This window comes from Podarcis filfolensis, assembly GCF_964270895.1.
Source record: "Podarcis filfolensis genome assembly, chromosome: 10".
Lineage (NCBI taxonomy): Eukaryota > Metazoa > Chordata > Lepidosauria > Squamata > Lacertidae > Podarcis > Podarcis filfolensis.
The window spans coordinates 41,881,611-41,894,864 of NC_139612.1; the positions used below are offsets into that span (position 1 = coordinate 41,881,611).

A 13,254-nucleotide genomic window follows, 5' to 3' on the forward strand; every position below is an offset into this window, starting at 1 on the left:
ATCTATCCCAGGGATGTCCAACAGGTCAATTGGGATCTACTGGTCGATCCCTGGGAGGCTTTGGTAGATCACAGTCGATCGCTGGCTCCTCCATCCGCCCCCCCCCATCCTCTAGATCGCTATAACAGAAGATGTGAGTTTTCTCAGTGAGGCTGAGTGTCTCCTTAGCGACCTATTGTTGAGCGCCTTTTTTCATTTATTAGACCTGGACCCCCCCCCATGGGACATTCCTCCCTAAGAAAAGCTCAACAACTTGGACCTGACCCCCCCCAAGGGACGTTCCTCACTAAAAAAAGCTCAGTAACTTTGACCTGAACCCCAGGTAGATCACTGCCAGATTTTAATCGTGTGAGTAGATCGCAGTCTCTTGCAAGTTGGACGTCCCTGCTCTATCCTTTTAGCCTTGATCTTGAGGGGTCTTTGGCAAGTATCTATTGCTCACCCTCAATTTGTCTTCTGTAAAATAAGAATTGGAGTAAGCTCCGCCCAGTTTTGCAAAGCTAAACAAGACAAACATGGCATAGCAGTTAGCCCAGTACAGAAGAGATCAGAGTGCGCCTCAGATATTTAAAATGACTGTGCAGTGAGTCTTATAAATACTTGTTTCAATTGATGTTCCTCTTTTCTTACAAAGACTAGAATAATATAATAAAACTAAATATTTTCCATGCTTTAGATTATGATAAGACTTCATCCTGGCAAGGAAATATGCTCTGGTCTTCATTACTTATAACATTTTTGCATCCTCTTCCTTGAAGTGTTTATATTATTCAGCATATGGTGTTCTGAAATTTTCCTTATCTTCCCGATAACACAAGAAAATATTGGAACAGCATAATTAGAAACATAAATATAACTTTTTGTCTAGTTTTTGAATTCATGCATGCTTTTGAAACGACATACTTTGTTTTCACCAATGATAATGTAATACAGATTTATTAATCCTTTTTAATATGAAAATACTTCCATACCACCATTTTCCTGTTGGACTGGGACTGGCTGGTCCAAGAACCAAACTAGCCAGGATGTTGGAAATTTTTAGCTTTCTATTATAATTTATTTTAAAAGCAGCAGCATGTGTGCACACATGTGCAGTGGGGGTAGATGGGTAATTATATCAAGACTGGAGGAAGAGGAGGAATTAACCTTGTCATTCTCCACAGATTCCCCATTGTAAATTCCAGTTATTAACTATGAACCCCAAAATTGGGATCCCCTCCAAACCTGTGCCAAAGTTTTGCAGTTGTTTTGCAGTGATTTCCCACATTAACCCCTGCGTTTTGCAGCACCGCCCCCAACTGAGTAATTGATACATCAAACTGTGGTTCGTGGTTAATACAGTGGTACCTTGGGTTACAGACGCTTCAGGTTACAGACTCTGCTAACCAGGAAATAGTATCTCTGGTTAAGAACTTTACCTCAGGATGAAATTGCACGGCAGCCGCACAGCAGCAGCGGGAGGCCCCATTAGCTAAAGTGGTACCTCAGGTTAAGAACAGTTTCAGGTTAAGAACGGACCTCCAGAACGAATTAAGTTCTTAACCCGAGATACCACTGTACCCAGAAACCCATGGGGCATGGGATAAATTGCAGCATTTGGAAAAGAGAAGGTCAGCAACACCTGCAGGAGAAGGTGTGTAGAAGAAGGTAAGACTTCCAGAAGAAATAACACCAATGTTGGAAGTGTTGGTGAAGGGAAAAGTTAAATGGCCAATTCAGTGGGGGCCAGTAGCTGATTGGGTTAAGAGAGGAAAAGATAATGGGGCATGGTTGATTTTTCTAGGTTCTAGAGGAAAGAGAAATGGCAATCTTGGTAGGGGAGAAACAGCAAATGGGAATGATTTTGAGAGAGCAGGTAGTTACAACAATGGTAGAAGCATCCAGCATCAGGCACACTCTACCTGTTATTGTATGAGTAGTGGACTCTGAAACTTGCTCTGTCTTTCATTTATGGATCACATAGGAGTTTGTTTCTTTACTGGGGAAAAGTCAAGGTCACATGGATTGTTAGCTTCAGATGCTGACGGTAGATTTATGACCCAACCCTATGAGCCTCTTTGCTAGGCTGCTGCCATTGTTCTGGTAGTCCAGTGCCAAGAGCTATGGAACTGGGCTGATGATGCGCACCAATCCAAAAGTAGCTCAGTTATCTATTTCTATCCAAGTCTCCATGCAGATGTTCTAGGAACCAAAAAGAGGGACATGAAAGCATAGGAGGTAAATAGCAGGTGAAATATTTGGGAGTCAAAATGACCCTCTAAGTTCTCCTTCTCAAACTAGCTCTGGCCATGAATAACTTCCCCTTCCCCTCAAACTGGCTATGAAACATCACTGGGGGCGAAGGGCAGCACAAAGGAGGAGGGATGAGGAGTTGTGATGGCTGAGAAAAGCAGGTGCCACCAACACAAGGAACTGCAATCCGTCTACCCAACAGGTGTTTCTGGGGGAAGGGAAGCTGGACTCTCCTATCCCCTCTGAATTCACCCCCCACTATTATTTTTGTGGGGACCCTATTACTTTTATTTTGTAATTATATTACACCCTCCCTCAAATGAGCCCAAAATGGCATACCTAGGTTAATCTAAAGTCCCTGTCACAACAGCTCTGTGAGGTAGGCTAGGCTGTTATTGCCCCTCAGATCTCCTTAAATGTGAGCAATAAATTTGATCATCCCACTAAAATGTCCAGAGTGAGTGAGGAGTGCAAAATGTATTTGATCTTAAAAGGTCAATTGCTTAATGACAAGTCTCATAATAGGAATAGCTAATAGGAATAGCTAATAGGAATGCTTTTTATCAGTTGGGCAATCTAAAGTACTGACACTTATCACTGCACAATAACTGATAGCAATCTTGGCTTTATTGTTATATGGGCCTTAATAAAGCTGCACTGTGAATGTGAGACATGCTTTGATTAGGAAATTTTATCAGGGTTTATCAACAGGCTTGGCTCAAGATGTTTTGCTGCCTGAATCCGAACAGTAAGCAGCAACCCTCTTCTCCAAGTTAAATTAAGTAGTATGCAAGGCCAGCCAAGTTATTTTGGTATTTGAGGTAGTAAATCCCACAAGCACTTTTCTTCCTCTCTGTTCGTTAAAAAAATACAGCAATAATGAATTGAGTAACTAACACTTTGCTCCCCTTTTATGACGCACAGAATCTGCTGCCTGCAGTGTCTGCCTCACTATGCCAAAAGACAGGACTGGCCCTGGTGATCAGTCAGTAAGTGAAAAGTCAGAATATTATTAAAGGCACCTGAACCACCATTGCTGATGACCTCTAACTTACTTCTGAACGTGTTTCTACCTCATTTCTTGTGGTAAGGCAGAAAACAGAGCAGCCAAGGAGCGAGAAGTGAGATGCTTTTTACCTGAAAAGGCTCCCAAAGCAGTTTACATGTAAATAAAAATGACACAATCCCTGCCCTCAGACTTACAGAAACCAAAGAAAAGGAAAAAGGGAAAGGAGGGAAAAGGGAAACAATCAAACTCAGTAAAGCAAATCCCTAACATTGCAAAATTCTTATAATAATCAGCTGGGATAGAAATATATACATTATTTGCATAATCTAAAGATGAAAGAAAGATGGCCTTTTTCTGCAATGCTATCATTTTAAATCATATGAAAATTTGTACAGCTTGGATGAATGAAATCAATGTATCAGGAAGAAAGATGAAACAAACAAACAAACAAACAAATGTAACCCACTCATCTGATTGGGTTGCTCCTGCCGCTCTGGGTGGCAATAAAAATTATGAATGAAACAATGCAAAAATGACCCAGCAGGATCAAAGCAAGGCCCATCTAGTTAGTTAGTTATTCCATTTATTTCATAAAATTTATATACAGCTTGACTGTAAAAGAACAAGAAAAAAAACAAACCTCAGAACAGTTAGGCATTGTAGTTAGGCATACAGTTTCCAGTTATTGCCACCCAGAAGCCTTTGGGAGCTGACACACTAGTTGGGAAGCGAGCATTCTGTCCTGTTCTTTGCTCCTAAGTAACAGGGATACTGTCTTTGTAAGAAGGATTTTTAAAATTTATACTTACATTTATATTCCACATTTTCTCCTAACAACAACCCTGTGAGGCAGGGTAGAAGGAGAGGTACGTAGTACCTGACTCAAGGTGACCCTAGTGAGCTTCATGACTGAGTGGGGATTTGAACCTGGGTCTGACTTTCTAACCACTACACCTGCAATCATCAGCTGACGCCCTGCTTCGTGAGCCCCCTCCATGAGAAGTCTGGAGGGTGGCAACATGACAATGGGCCATTTCTGTGGTGGCTCCGCATTTGTGGAATGATCGCCTCAGGAGGCTTGCCTGTTGCCTTTGTTACATATCTTGAGGTGCCAGGCAAAAACATTCCTCTTCTCCTAGGCCTTTGGCTAATTAAACCATCTAGGTCCTTTTAAAGGGGGGGTACTGTTTTTGTCTGTTATTATAGTGTATATTTTTGTGTTCTTATATTGTAAACCACCCTGTGATCTACGCATGAAGGGCGGTATACAATTTTAATAAATAATAACAATACACCATACAGCAGAGCTTTCCAAACTTTTTATGTTGGTGACACACTTTTTAGACATGCATCGTTTCACGCAACACAGTATTTCAGTTTTACTAGCAAACCGGAGGTTAAACTAACCCCTTTCTAGCTCTGGGAGGAGTGCTGGGAGCATTTGCACGACATACCTACATATTGCAGCTGACACACTAATGTGTCGCGGCACACAGTTTGGAAAGCTCTGCCATACTGGCTACACCAACCATTTTGGAAAGCTATCCAACCTAGTCGTCATCACTACATCTTCCAGCAGTGAATTCCATTAGTTTATAAGCAGTTGTGTGGAGAAATGCGTTGCGAAGCAACACATGAAGGAAAGGATTACATACAACCAAGGCAGTGGACTGGAGTACTCCAAGTAAAATGCAAGCAGAGATAGCAAGGCAATATACAACAGGTATAAAACTGAAATTAGTTAGAACAACATAGGAAGAAATAAAGACAGCAGCATTTTCCTTCAAAATTGAAAGAAGTCATGGAAGGTCCTGGGTAGAACAGAGAAGAATAACATGACATGACATGACATGACATGACATGACATGAAACTTGTCCTTTGTAGAAAAGGTTTAAATATGTGATTAATTCCTGGAATTAGCAAAACCTTTCCAGATCAGAGTTGACTCAATTCTTTCTAATACAGTGTGCATTACTGGCAGTCTGTTCAAAGGTTTCTCATTTTTAGGATAGTTATGTAACATCTTATGCAGCAGTGGGTGACAAAGGTTTTATTTTTCACATTATTATCTGTTGACTTTAAAAGCCTAAGTACCGGAGAGATGAAGCAACATGTAGTCAATGATTAAACTGATAAAATAAGCATGTATACAGTAAAGACGTTAAGAGATTTTTTTGTTGATTCTCTTTTTTAAAAACACATAAATGTTCTGCTCCACAACAACCTAGTCACTAATTACTACTTAACATAATTATCCCTGCACACACATTTCAGTGCATATTTCCAGGCTACCACTGTCATATTTAATTAACTCTTAACAATTCTTTGTATAAATTTTTGGTTTCAATTTGGTCATGTTTATAGCATTGGGAAGTTCAGAGAGCTGTATTCAACTAAGTCCTACTCTGAGCAGACTCATTGAAATTAATGAACCTAAGTTAGTCACACTTATTAACTTCAATGGATCTATCCTTAGTAGGACTAGCATTGAATACTATCTAGAGACCTTGAACAGTTGCAGATATAACAGGCAAAGTAAAAGTATGAATAAAGGAAAAGTATAATGGGATCCATAGCAATGAAGAAATAAAATATAGAGCCCCAAACAGTATTATGGGAAAGGGAAGGACAGAGCATAATATAAACTGTTATGTACAGCGTTAAAAGACCCACAGGGTGTCTTAGAAATGGGAAGCAGGGCCAAAGAAAAAGCGTATTGCACATTTGTGTGCATATTTGTTTCGGCTTTTGATCCAATGGATGCTTCCCTCTCAATACAATTACTGGATTTGGAAAAGGGGATTTATCCTGCAGCCACAGCAGGATGGAAGGGTTAAACTACCTGTGATCTCACCCCCATCCAGCCCACCCCCATCCCGATACGGATTTTTACCCATGCCTAGTATGACCTCCTTCATTTCACTGGACTATGACTATACATTTAATGTGCTGGACAGCTCAGTTGGTTAGAGCGCGGTGCTGATAATGCAAAGGTTGCAGGTTCAATCCCCTAGCTGCATATTCCTGCATTGTAGGGGTTGAACTAGATGATCCTCTATAAGCATTGCTATCTTGGCATTATGCTAGTATTCGCACAGGCAGTATACACAATGTCTCTAGGCACAGCACGGCGCTTCATGATGAATGTCCGAAAGGTTGTTTTAAAAGAAAATTTAACTGCATGGCCACCATGTAATGTGATCATAATTAAACAGCAAAGTATCCCCTTTATCAGAATTACTTATTTACACTGGTGCTATTGTGAGGGGAAAGGGTTAAATAGTCCCTCCCTGCTCCCTTTTAGGGAGAGAAGAGCAAAAGAGATATAAAGGCAGGGCCTTTGGGCAAAGGAAGGGTTAAAGTTATACAATTAGTTCCTAGAAAGGACAGACAAACCATAGAGAAGGAAATGTTTCGACACAGTCGGGAAAAATGGCCCTAGACAGGCCATAATCTGACCAAATTAGCCAGAAAATGGATTGCTTTACACCTGGAGGAAGTGCACACTTGTTCCCTTAAATGGAAAAGTTCAGTTTCTGAGGTATGAACAAAACAAGACAGCAGAAGCTGAACAGGAGAAAAATATATTGTGTACTGTATTAGATTCTGCCTGTAAACAAGTGAATAAGCAAAGCCAGGCTCCTCCTCAGTAAATACCCCATGTGTAAACAGGCTTGAACTGGAGAAATTCTCATTTCCTATTGGCATTTTAAGACATTTTGTCTGTCATTCGGAGAGCTGTTTCTACAGGACTGTCGTGTGACTCAAAAAGTGACCCATGGAAGTCTCATGCGTCCCAGTCTGCTGACCTGCTGAAGAATCAAGATGGTGCACAACATGGATTGGGCAGGACATGACAAAGAAGTGGTAATTCCCACCTACAAAACACTTGGGTGGAGGAAGAGGTCCAAGCCTCGCTGCTAGGCTTAAGCATTCAGGTAGGCCAGGAGGCCTCAGGCCTACAGGGCGGTTACAAAGCTGCACACCTGAGGCAAGTTTACTCAGAAGTAATTCCCACTGGATTCCGTGGTTATTACTCCCAAGGAAGTGGGGTTAGAATTGCAACCTAATTTTGTAGTCTTTTACTGCCTATCTCTCTGATGTGGGACTTGAAAGCGAGATTTCCAAGACAAGAGTCAGAATTTGTCACTTTGGGGGTGGGGGATATTGGTTAGACAAATATAAATATGAAGTGACAATTATCATCTTTAGTTGTAATTTGACCTCTGTTCAGTCTGTTTTCAGCAATATTGTGATGACTTTATTTATGTTTTCAGAAGGTTAAGACTGGTGTTAAAAATGCATCACTGAAGTCATAGGTGCCAGTTCCCTGGTGTCCTGGGTGCCCGAGCACCCACAAAATTCCCCATGCAGGGACTGGGCACCCACAAATTTCATTGCCAGTGCCATGCATGCTGCCCAGGCACCCACGGTCGTAGGGCCAAGCTGGTACTCCTGACTGCAGCTGTGAAATCTGAAAGGTCTCTGCTTTCTTTCAGTATCTGCAACTCCACTTTGTAATGGATCCATACAATAATTGTCTCGTGCAAGTTCAAACGTAGCAATATGGTTTTTAATTGCTATCCCAGAAGACGTATATCCTACCCAGGATTTGCTCCCTCTAGTTTTTATAATGTTCCAGTACTTCAAGTCTGTTTAGATAGTTCAGCAAAGAAAGAACTGTTAATGAGTAATCGTTGTCCAAGACAGCGCTGAGCCAATGAAAAGAGGACTAAACCTAAAGTCAGCCTGTTATCGTTGAAGCCTTCTGCAAAAGTGAGAAAAGCAACACAAAAATGTTCTTGCTTTGAAAATCATTAGGATTCTGAGCTGAATGCAGAACTACTGAGTGCACTGTGTCTCTACTGCTAGAGTTCAGGAAAACACCAAGTGTAAGCTACTACTTTTAGTTGTTAATTTTAGTGGATAATGTTTTGGGGATAATACTGTGATAAGTGCATCATTTCTCTGATATGTTACATACAACTGTTTGTGACTCTTCTCTGTTTTTATTGCTTTATTGATTTTCATCAATCATTTGTTTTTGTTACTATTATTTATTATTTTATTTATATCTTGCCTTTCTCCCAAGTTGGATTCAAGTTGGCTTGGAACATTTGAAAACACTGTTATAAAAGTGTGTAAATTTTGTTCTGTTTTATTGGTATTGAACCCAGTTTGGGGATTATTTTCTATTTAAAACTGAGCGTGAAATTTTATAATTAAATAAATTCATCATATCATATTTTTTTTGACAAGTGTGGGAATTTGTGTGCTTCATAAAGAGCTTAAAAAACAAATAATCAAGAAGCTTAGGCTAAGCCCACCTGCCAGGGAGTAAGCGCCACTGAATTTAATAGCGCTTCTGACTAAACATTGTTAGGATTGTGCTGCTGGTTTCTATAATGTGGTGTCTCATAATAATTAGTCTCTTCAGAAGTTAGTACTTTGGTGGGATTGAATGTAGCAAGGTGACGAAAAAGAAATCACTGGTGAGTAAGCATAGCATTTCCTGGAACTTCACTTTTATCATTTCAGCCCATGTCAGTCGTAGCGATCAACTGTTATTTCCCCATTGTCAGAATAAAGCATGGAGAAATATTGATTAAATAAGTATTACAATGGAAATTAAAAGTTTACAAATACCAAACTTTCTGACTGGCTTATCATAATTACTTTTTCAATTACAGTTAAAGATAACAAGCATGTCGGTGCATGCTTCCTATCTCTTTTATAACAGTCAGTAAAATGTACTGATTTACCAAAGTACCATTTTTTCCTAAAAACTATGGCGGAATAATGTATTATTAATATTACTGTGGCATCTGAATTTCCCAGCCAAGAATCTGATGTTACTGACATGCACTATACACACCCGATTAAATTCTGTTTCTATTTATTTATTTATAAAAGTATTTATATACTGTCGTATCATAAAACATCAGGGAAATGTACAATGATAAAACATAAAACACCTTTAAAACAATACAAAATAAGCATTAAAGTGACTGGCTAATTAAGAATTTCAGCAAGCTGGCAAAGCTGGATTGAGTTCTTATTGCTATAATCCTTCAATAAAATATAAATCACTAAACATCAGTGACTCTAACTTTTAATAGAATTGAGGACTGAATGACTTGATTGAATTCTAATTATTTTGTCTTTTGTTTTTTCTTTAATAAGAAGCTTTAAGTTTAGGTTTAAATTAATTGCACCCTTTTACTTCCTCTGAATATTCATAATATTTCAGACACAGAAATCTCTAGGCCATCACTGATCCCAGCAGCAATTACCCTGGTCTGCTAGCTGGATAGCTCCAGTCCACTTGCACCTTGACATAAGTTGACATTCAGCAAAAGGACAGGTGTAACTGGGTGTAGAAATAGTCTGAGAGACCCAATCGCTTCTTTACAGCTTTATCCTCTGGTTAACATTATTGATACATACTGAGAACTTATCCTTTCTTCAGGGTTTGGACCAATATATTTTGTTGCCTCAGGTGGAGCAGGTAATGGTGCCCCAAATTGTAGTACATAGTACCCAAGGCCTGGCAAACATCTCAAAAGCCCCTCCCCTCCGTTCCAGACAGTAAAAATATAATAATATATTAAATAACAATTTGCAGCCCTTTAATGATGCCCAAAACCAGCTGCCAGAAACCAGCTGCTCATAATAAAATGGTTGTTCCTGTTCTCTTCTGTGAGGTGTCATGCCATGACCTACTCCTTCCGTAGGAAAATAGAAGATTTCTCTCATATTTCAGTACATAACTCCACAGGGTAGAATCCTAGAGTATTTTCATAGGTGTTGGACAGGAAGCTAGTATGTTGTGCTGGGACATCTAAGGGAATTGTATGATGGTGCTTCTCATAAATTTAATCTGACAGTTTGTTTTCCAGCCATAAGAGGCCCCATTGGTATGTAGTACATGTGACATTCAACAAACACATTTGATTTTTTTAAAATAAATTGTTTATTTTATCCATGCATGGATAACCTCAACTGTATTTTAATTAGGGAGCCTGATGTTTTGTTAAGAGCACCTCCCCCCTAATCCTAGCGAGTGACTCATTCTACTTTTTCTCCTATCTAGCATAAACAACTCACTGATTACGATTAACAGCTGGAATTCCCAACATGTTGACAATTATCACGATAATTATATTGTGAAACATACAACAGAGCAAGGGAAAATATACAATCCTGGTCTGGTTCATGCACTACAGCAACTATTAGGTTAGAATACTGCCCCATAGTATTCCCACCTTCTCTCTCTCTCTCTCTCTCTCTCTCTCTCTCTCTTCCATGGATTTACATATGTAAAAATAGTTCAGATGCATCATGGGAATGTGTGACCATTTCAAGTTGATAGCGGCCTTTCTTGGTGTGCCAGCTCAAAAAAAAAAAAAAAAAAAAAAAGGCTGCTCTGCTCACATGAATAACAATTAAGAAACAGGCCTCTCCACATGGAAATAATCACACATTACTCCCTCCAGACAACTGCATCCGTGGAGATGCTCCACGTGGAATGTTTCCGAAAATTTGGACAGGCTCTTTAGAATGACCGCTGTTGCAAGCAAATGTAGCATTTTGTTTTCTTTATGTTTTTAAGGTTTCCTTCAACACTCAGCTTAATTTGCTGCAACTCAGCCTATTCAAGAGTCTATGGCATCAGAGATGAACCTAATTGGGCATCCCCACCTACCTTCAGCAGATGGATTTTCTCTTGCCGAAGCTCCTCATTTATTTGGTAAATAAAAAAATATATTACAAGCAAAATGCTAATTCAGTCCATAGAATGGAGTAACGCTGACATTTTCTGATAAACTCCTTTGAGCTACATGTGATTTTTTTTGTTCAAAGTACTCAGTTTTGCTAATCTCTTACATTTTTGTGTTATGATTTGTAACACAACTGTGAAAAAATTATAAATGGCATAATGAAATCAGAATATAATGGGAAAGAAAGGTCTGTAGATCACCCACAGAGTGCATAATCTGCATGCAAAAGCTCCTAGGTTGATTCCCCAGCATCTCAAGGTAGGGCTAAGAAACACTCCTGTCAAACACTGAAGAGGCTCAGTATACAGAGTTCTGAACTGGATGGTCAGCTGTGATATATCTGTTGCTGTTGTTGCTAATAAAGCAAATCTAACAATTGAAAGCAAAAGAGAAAGTCCTATACTCATAAGTACTGTATAAGACTTCTAGAGGGGCAGCTGTTTAATTTGTTGCAGCAACAATGATTACTGTATGTCTTATAGCAGGATGCATTTGACAAGTGGACTGTAGGTGACAAACACTTGTGCCACACTAAATGTGTTAGTCATTAAGGTGCTACAAGATTTCCATTGCATTACTACAGGAGAAAGACAATGATCAAATATATTTTCATTAAATGCTTTGGCTTTTTTCCACCACCTTCATCATAACTTGTTTTGTGTTCCTATGAAGGTCTTGCAATGCCTCCCTCCCCGTCATTATATTTAAGAGCCATATGCAATATGAGTGTGTTCCCCTACAAACCCTGTGGCAAACCTGGGATTTTAATGAGCAGCTGCTGGATTTTATCAGAATACATATTGCTAAATTTGTGCATTTTTTTGCTGTTTTGTTTTACTTTCAGAAGCGTTGTTGCTCCCTGCCACAAATATTACAGAAGGCTTTTTAATTTTTAAAGGAGCAACAAAATGTAACAGTACTACTAACTTTAAAATTATTTTAGGCTCTTCTCCCACTGCCTCCTAAGACACTTAATGTTTCCTTCACCATCACCACTTCCTGCAGGTCCTTTGTACTTCTATTGTGTGTGAAAGTGGCTTTGAAACATTTCTATGAGTAAAGCGCTTTAATGATGATGATGATGATGATGATAATGATGATAGTGTAAGACAGCTGCCTCAGATAGAGTACAGTAATCCGCCTGCTTCAAGTAACAAAGCTTGGGTGCCATTAAAAGGCAGGAAACTGAAAGCTCTGTAATTTTATTACTATATTTGAATGGGGGGAGGTGACAATTAGAATTTTATACTCCATACATCAGGCTTCCCCAAACTTGGCCCAGCACATGTTTTGGGACTACAATTCCCATCATCCCTGACCACTGGTCCTGTTAGCTAGGGATGATGGGAGTTGTAGTCCCAAAACAGCTGGAGGGCCGAGTTTGGCGATGCCTGCCATACATATTGGGCTGGCCTGAGCAAGGACATGATAAGCATTGCCTCCCCATGGCCACATTCTACGAATGACTGGCTTTACATGTGGTACAAACTGAGGCCAATGCTTGTCTGTCTTCTCTGAAATGAAGCAGAACTGTAGGTTTAGCAAGTTTTCTATTTAGCAAGTAATATTACTTCCCACCGGTGTGAACAGTGTGCTGACACTCGGAGAGCCCCTGAAAATCTACAATATTCTTGGCTCTACAGAGAGGGGTGAGAAAGATTGAATCCTTTTGTTCGTTGTGTTGAGAGAGAAAGAAATGCAATTTCTCAAAGGTCAAAAATGATTAAACAAGAAGAAGATCATAAGGCGGGTTAGCTAACTGCTTGTTATCAAGCTGCTTCTGGCAGAAAATTCAACATCTGGCTTTTGCTTTTTTATATAGCAGAGATAATAAACAGGCTCAAAAGTGACAGCAAGATCAAAGGCATTAAAAAATCAACAATTAAATTACAGTTAAATATTGAAAATAAAATGACTTGTGAGAAAAGGGTTGAATTCCCACCAATTCCAAAGTAGCCAGGAGCAGCAGGCTACCTAGACATGATCTCCTAACATGCCAGTGCTCATACTCTGGCTCAACAATCTTTCTGCAGGGGAGAAGAGTACCATTCCATATTATCTGACTTGCAATTTGAAATGTGCTTAAAACATTATCTGTCTGAGATATGTATTTCCTTCCTTTCCCACCATTTTTAGGTCTTTAATATGGTTTACAAACATGTTTGAATGAAACATTATTTCCAGTCTCCACAGGGATGTGCTGCCAGCTGTAGATCTTCCACCCTAGAAAA

At 39.6% G+C, this 13,254-nt stretch overlaps 1 protein-coding gene across 6 annotated transcripts in view; it reads left to right on the top strand.

The window, feature by feature from the left end:
* The first annotated feature begins 6,626 nt into the window (after window positions 1–6,626).
* Window positions 6,627–13,254, top strand: part of NR1H4 (nuclear receptor subfamily 1 group H member 4) — a 33,404-nt gene continuing 26,776 nt past the window's right edge. Inside the window, exons 1-3 of one of the 6 annotated variants that reach the window (XM_083574217.1) lie at window positions 6,627–7,180; window positions 7,742–8,134; window positions 10,855–10,992. In XM_083574217.1, coding sequence (XP_083430343.1) covers window positions 10,908–10,992 — 85 coding nt within the window. In that variant the 5' untranslated portion in view covers window positions 6,627–7,180; window positions 7,742–8,134; window positions 10,855–10,907. Of the gene's footprint in view, window positions 7,181–7,741; window positions 8,135–10,335; window positions 10,479–10,854; window positions 10,993–13,254 lie in introns of all 6 variants that reach the window. The other 5 variants (XM_083574220.1, XM_083574224.1, XM_083574218.1 and 2 more) reach the window with 5 other exon arrangements.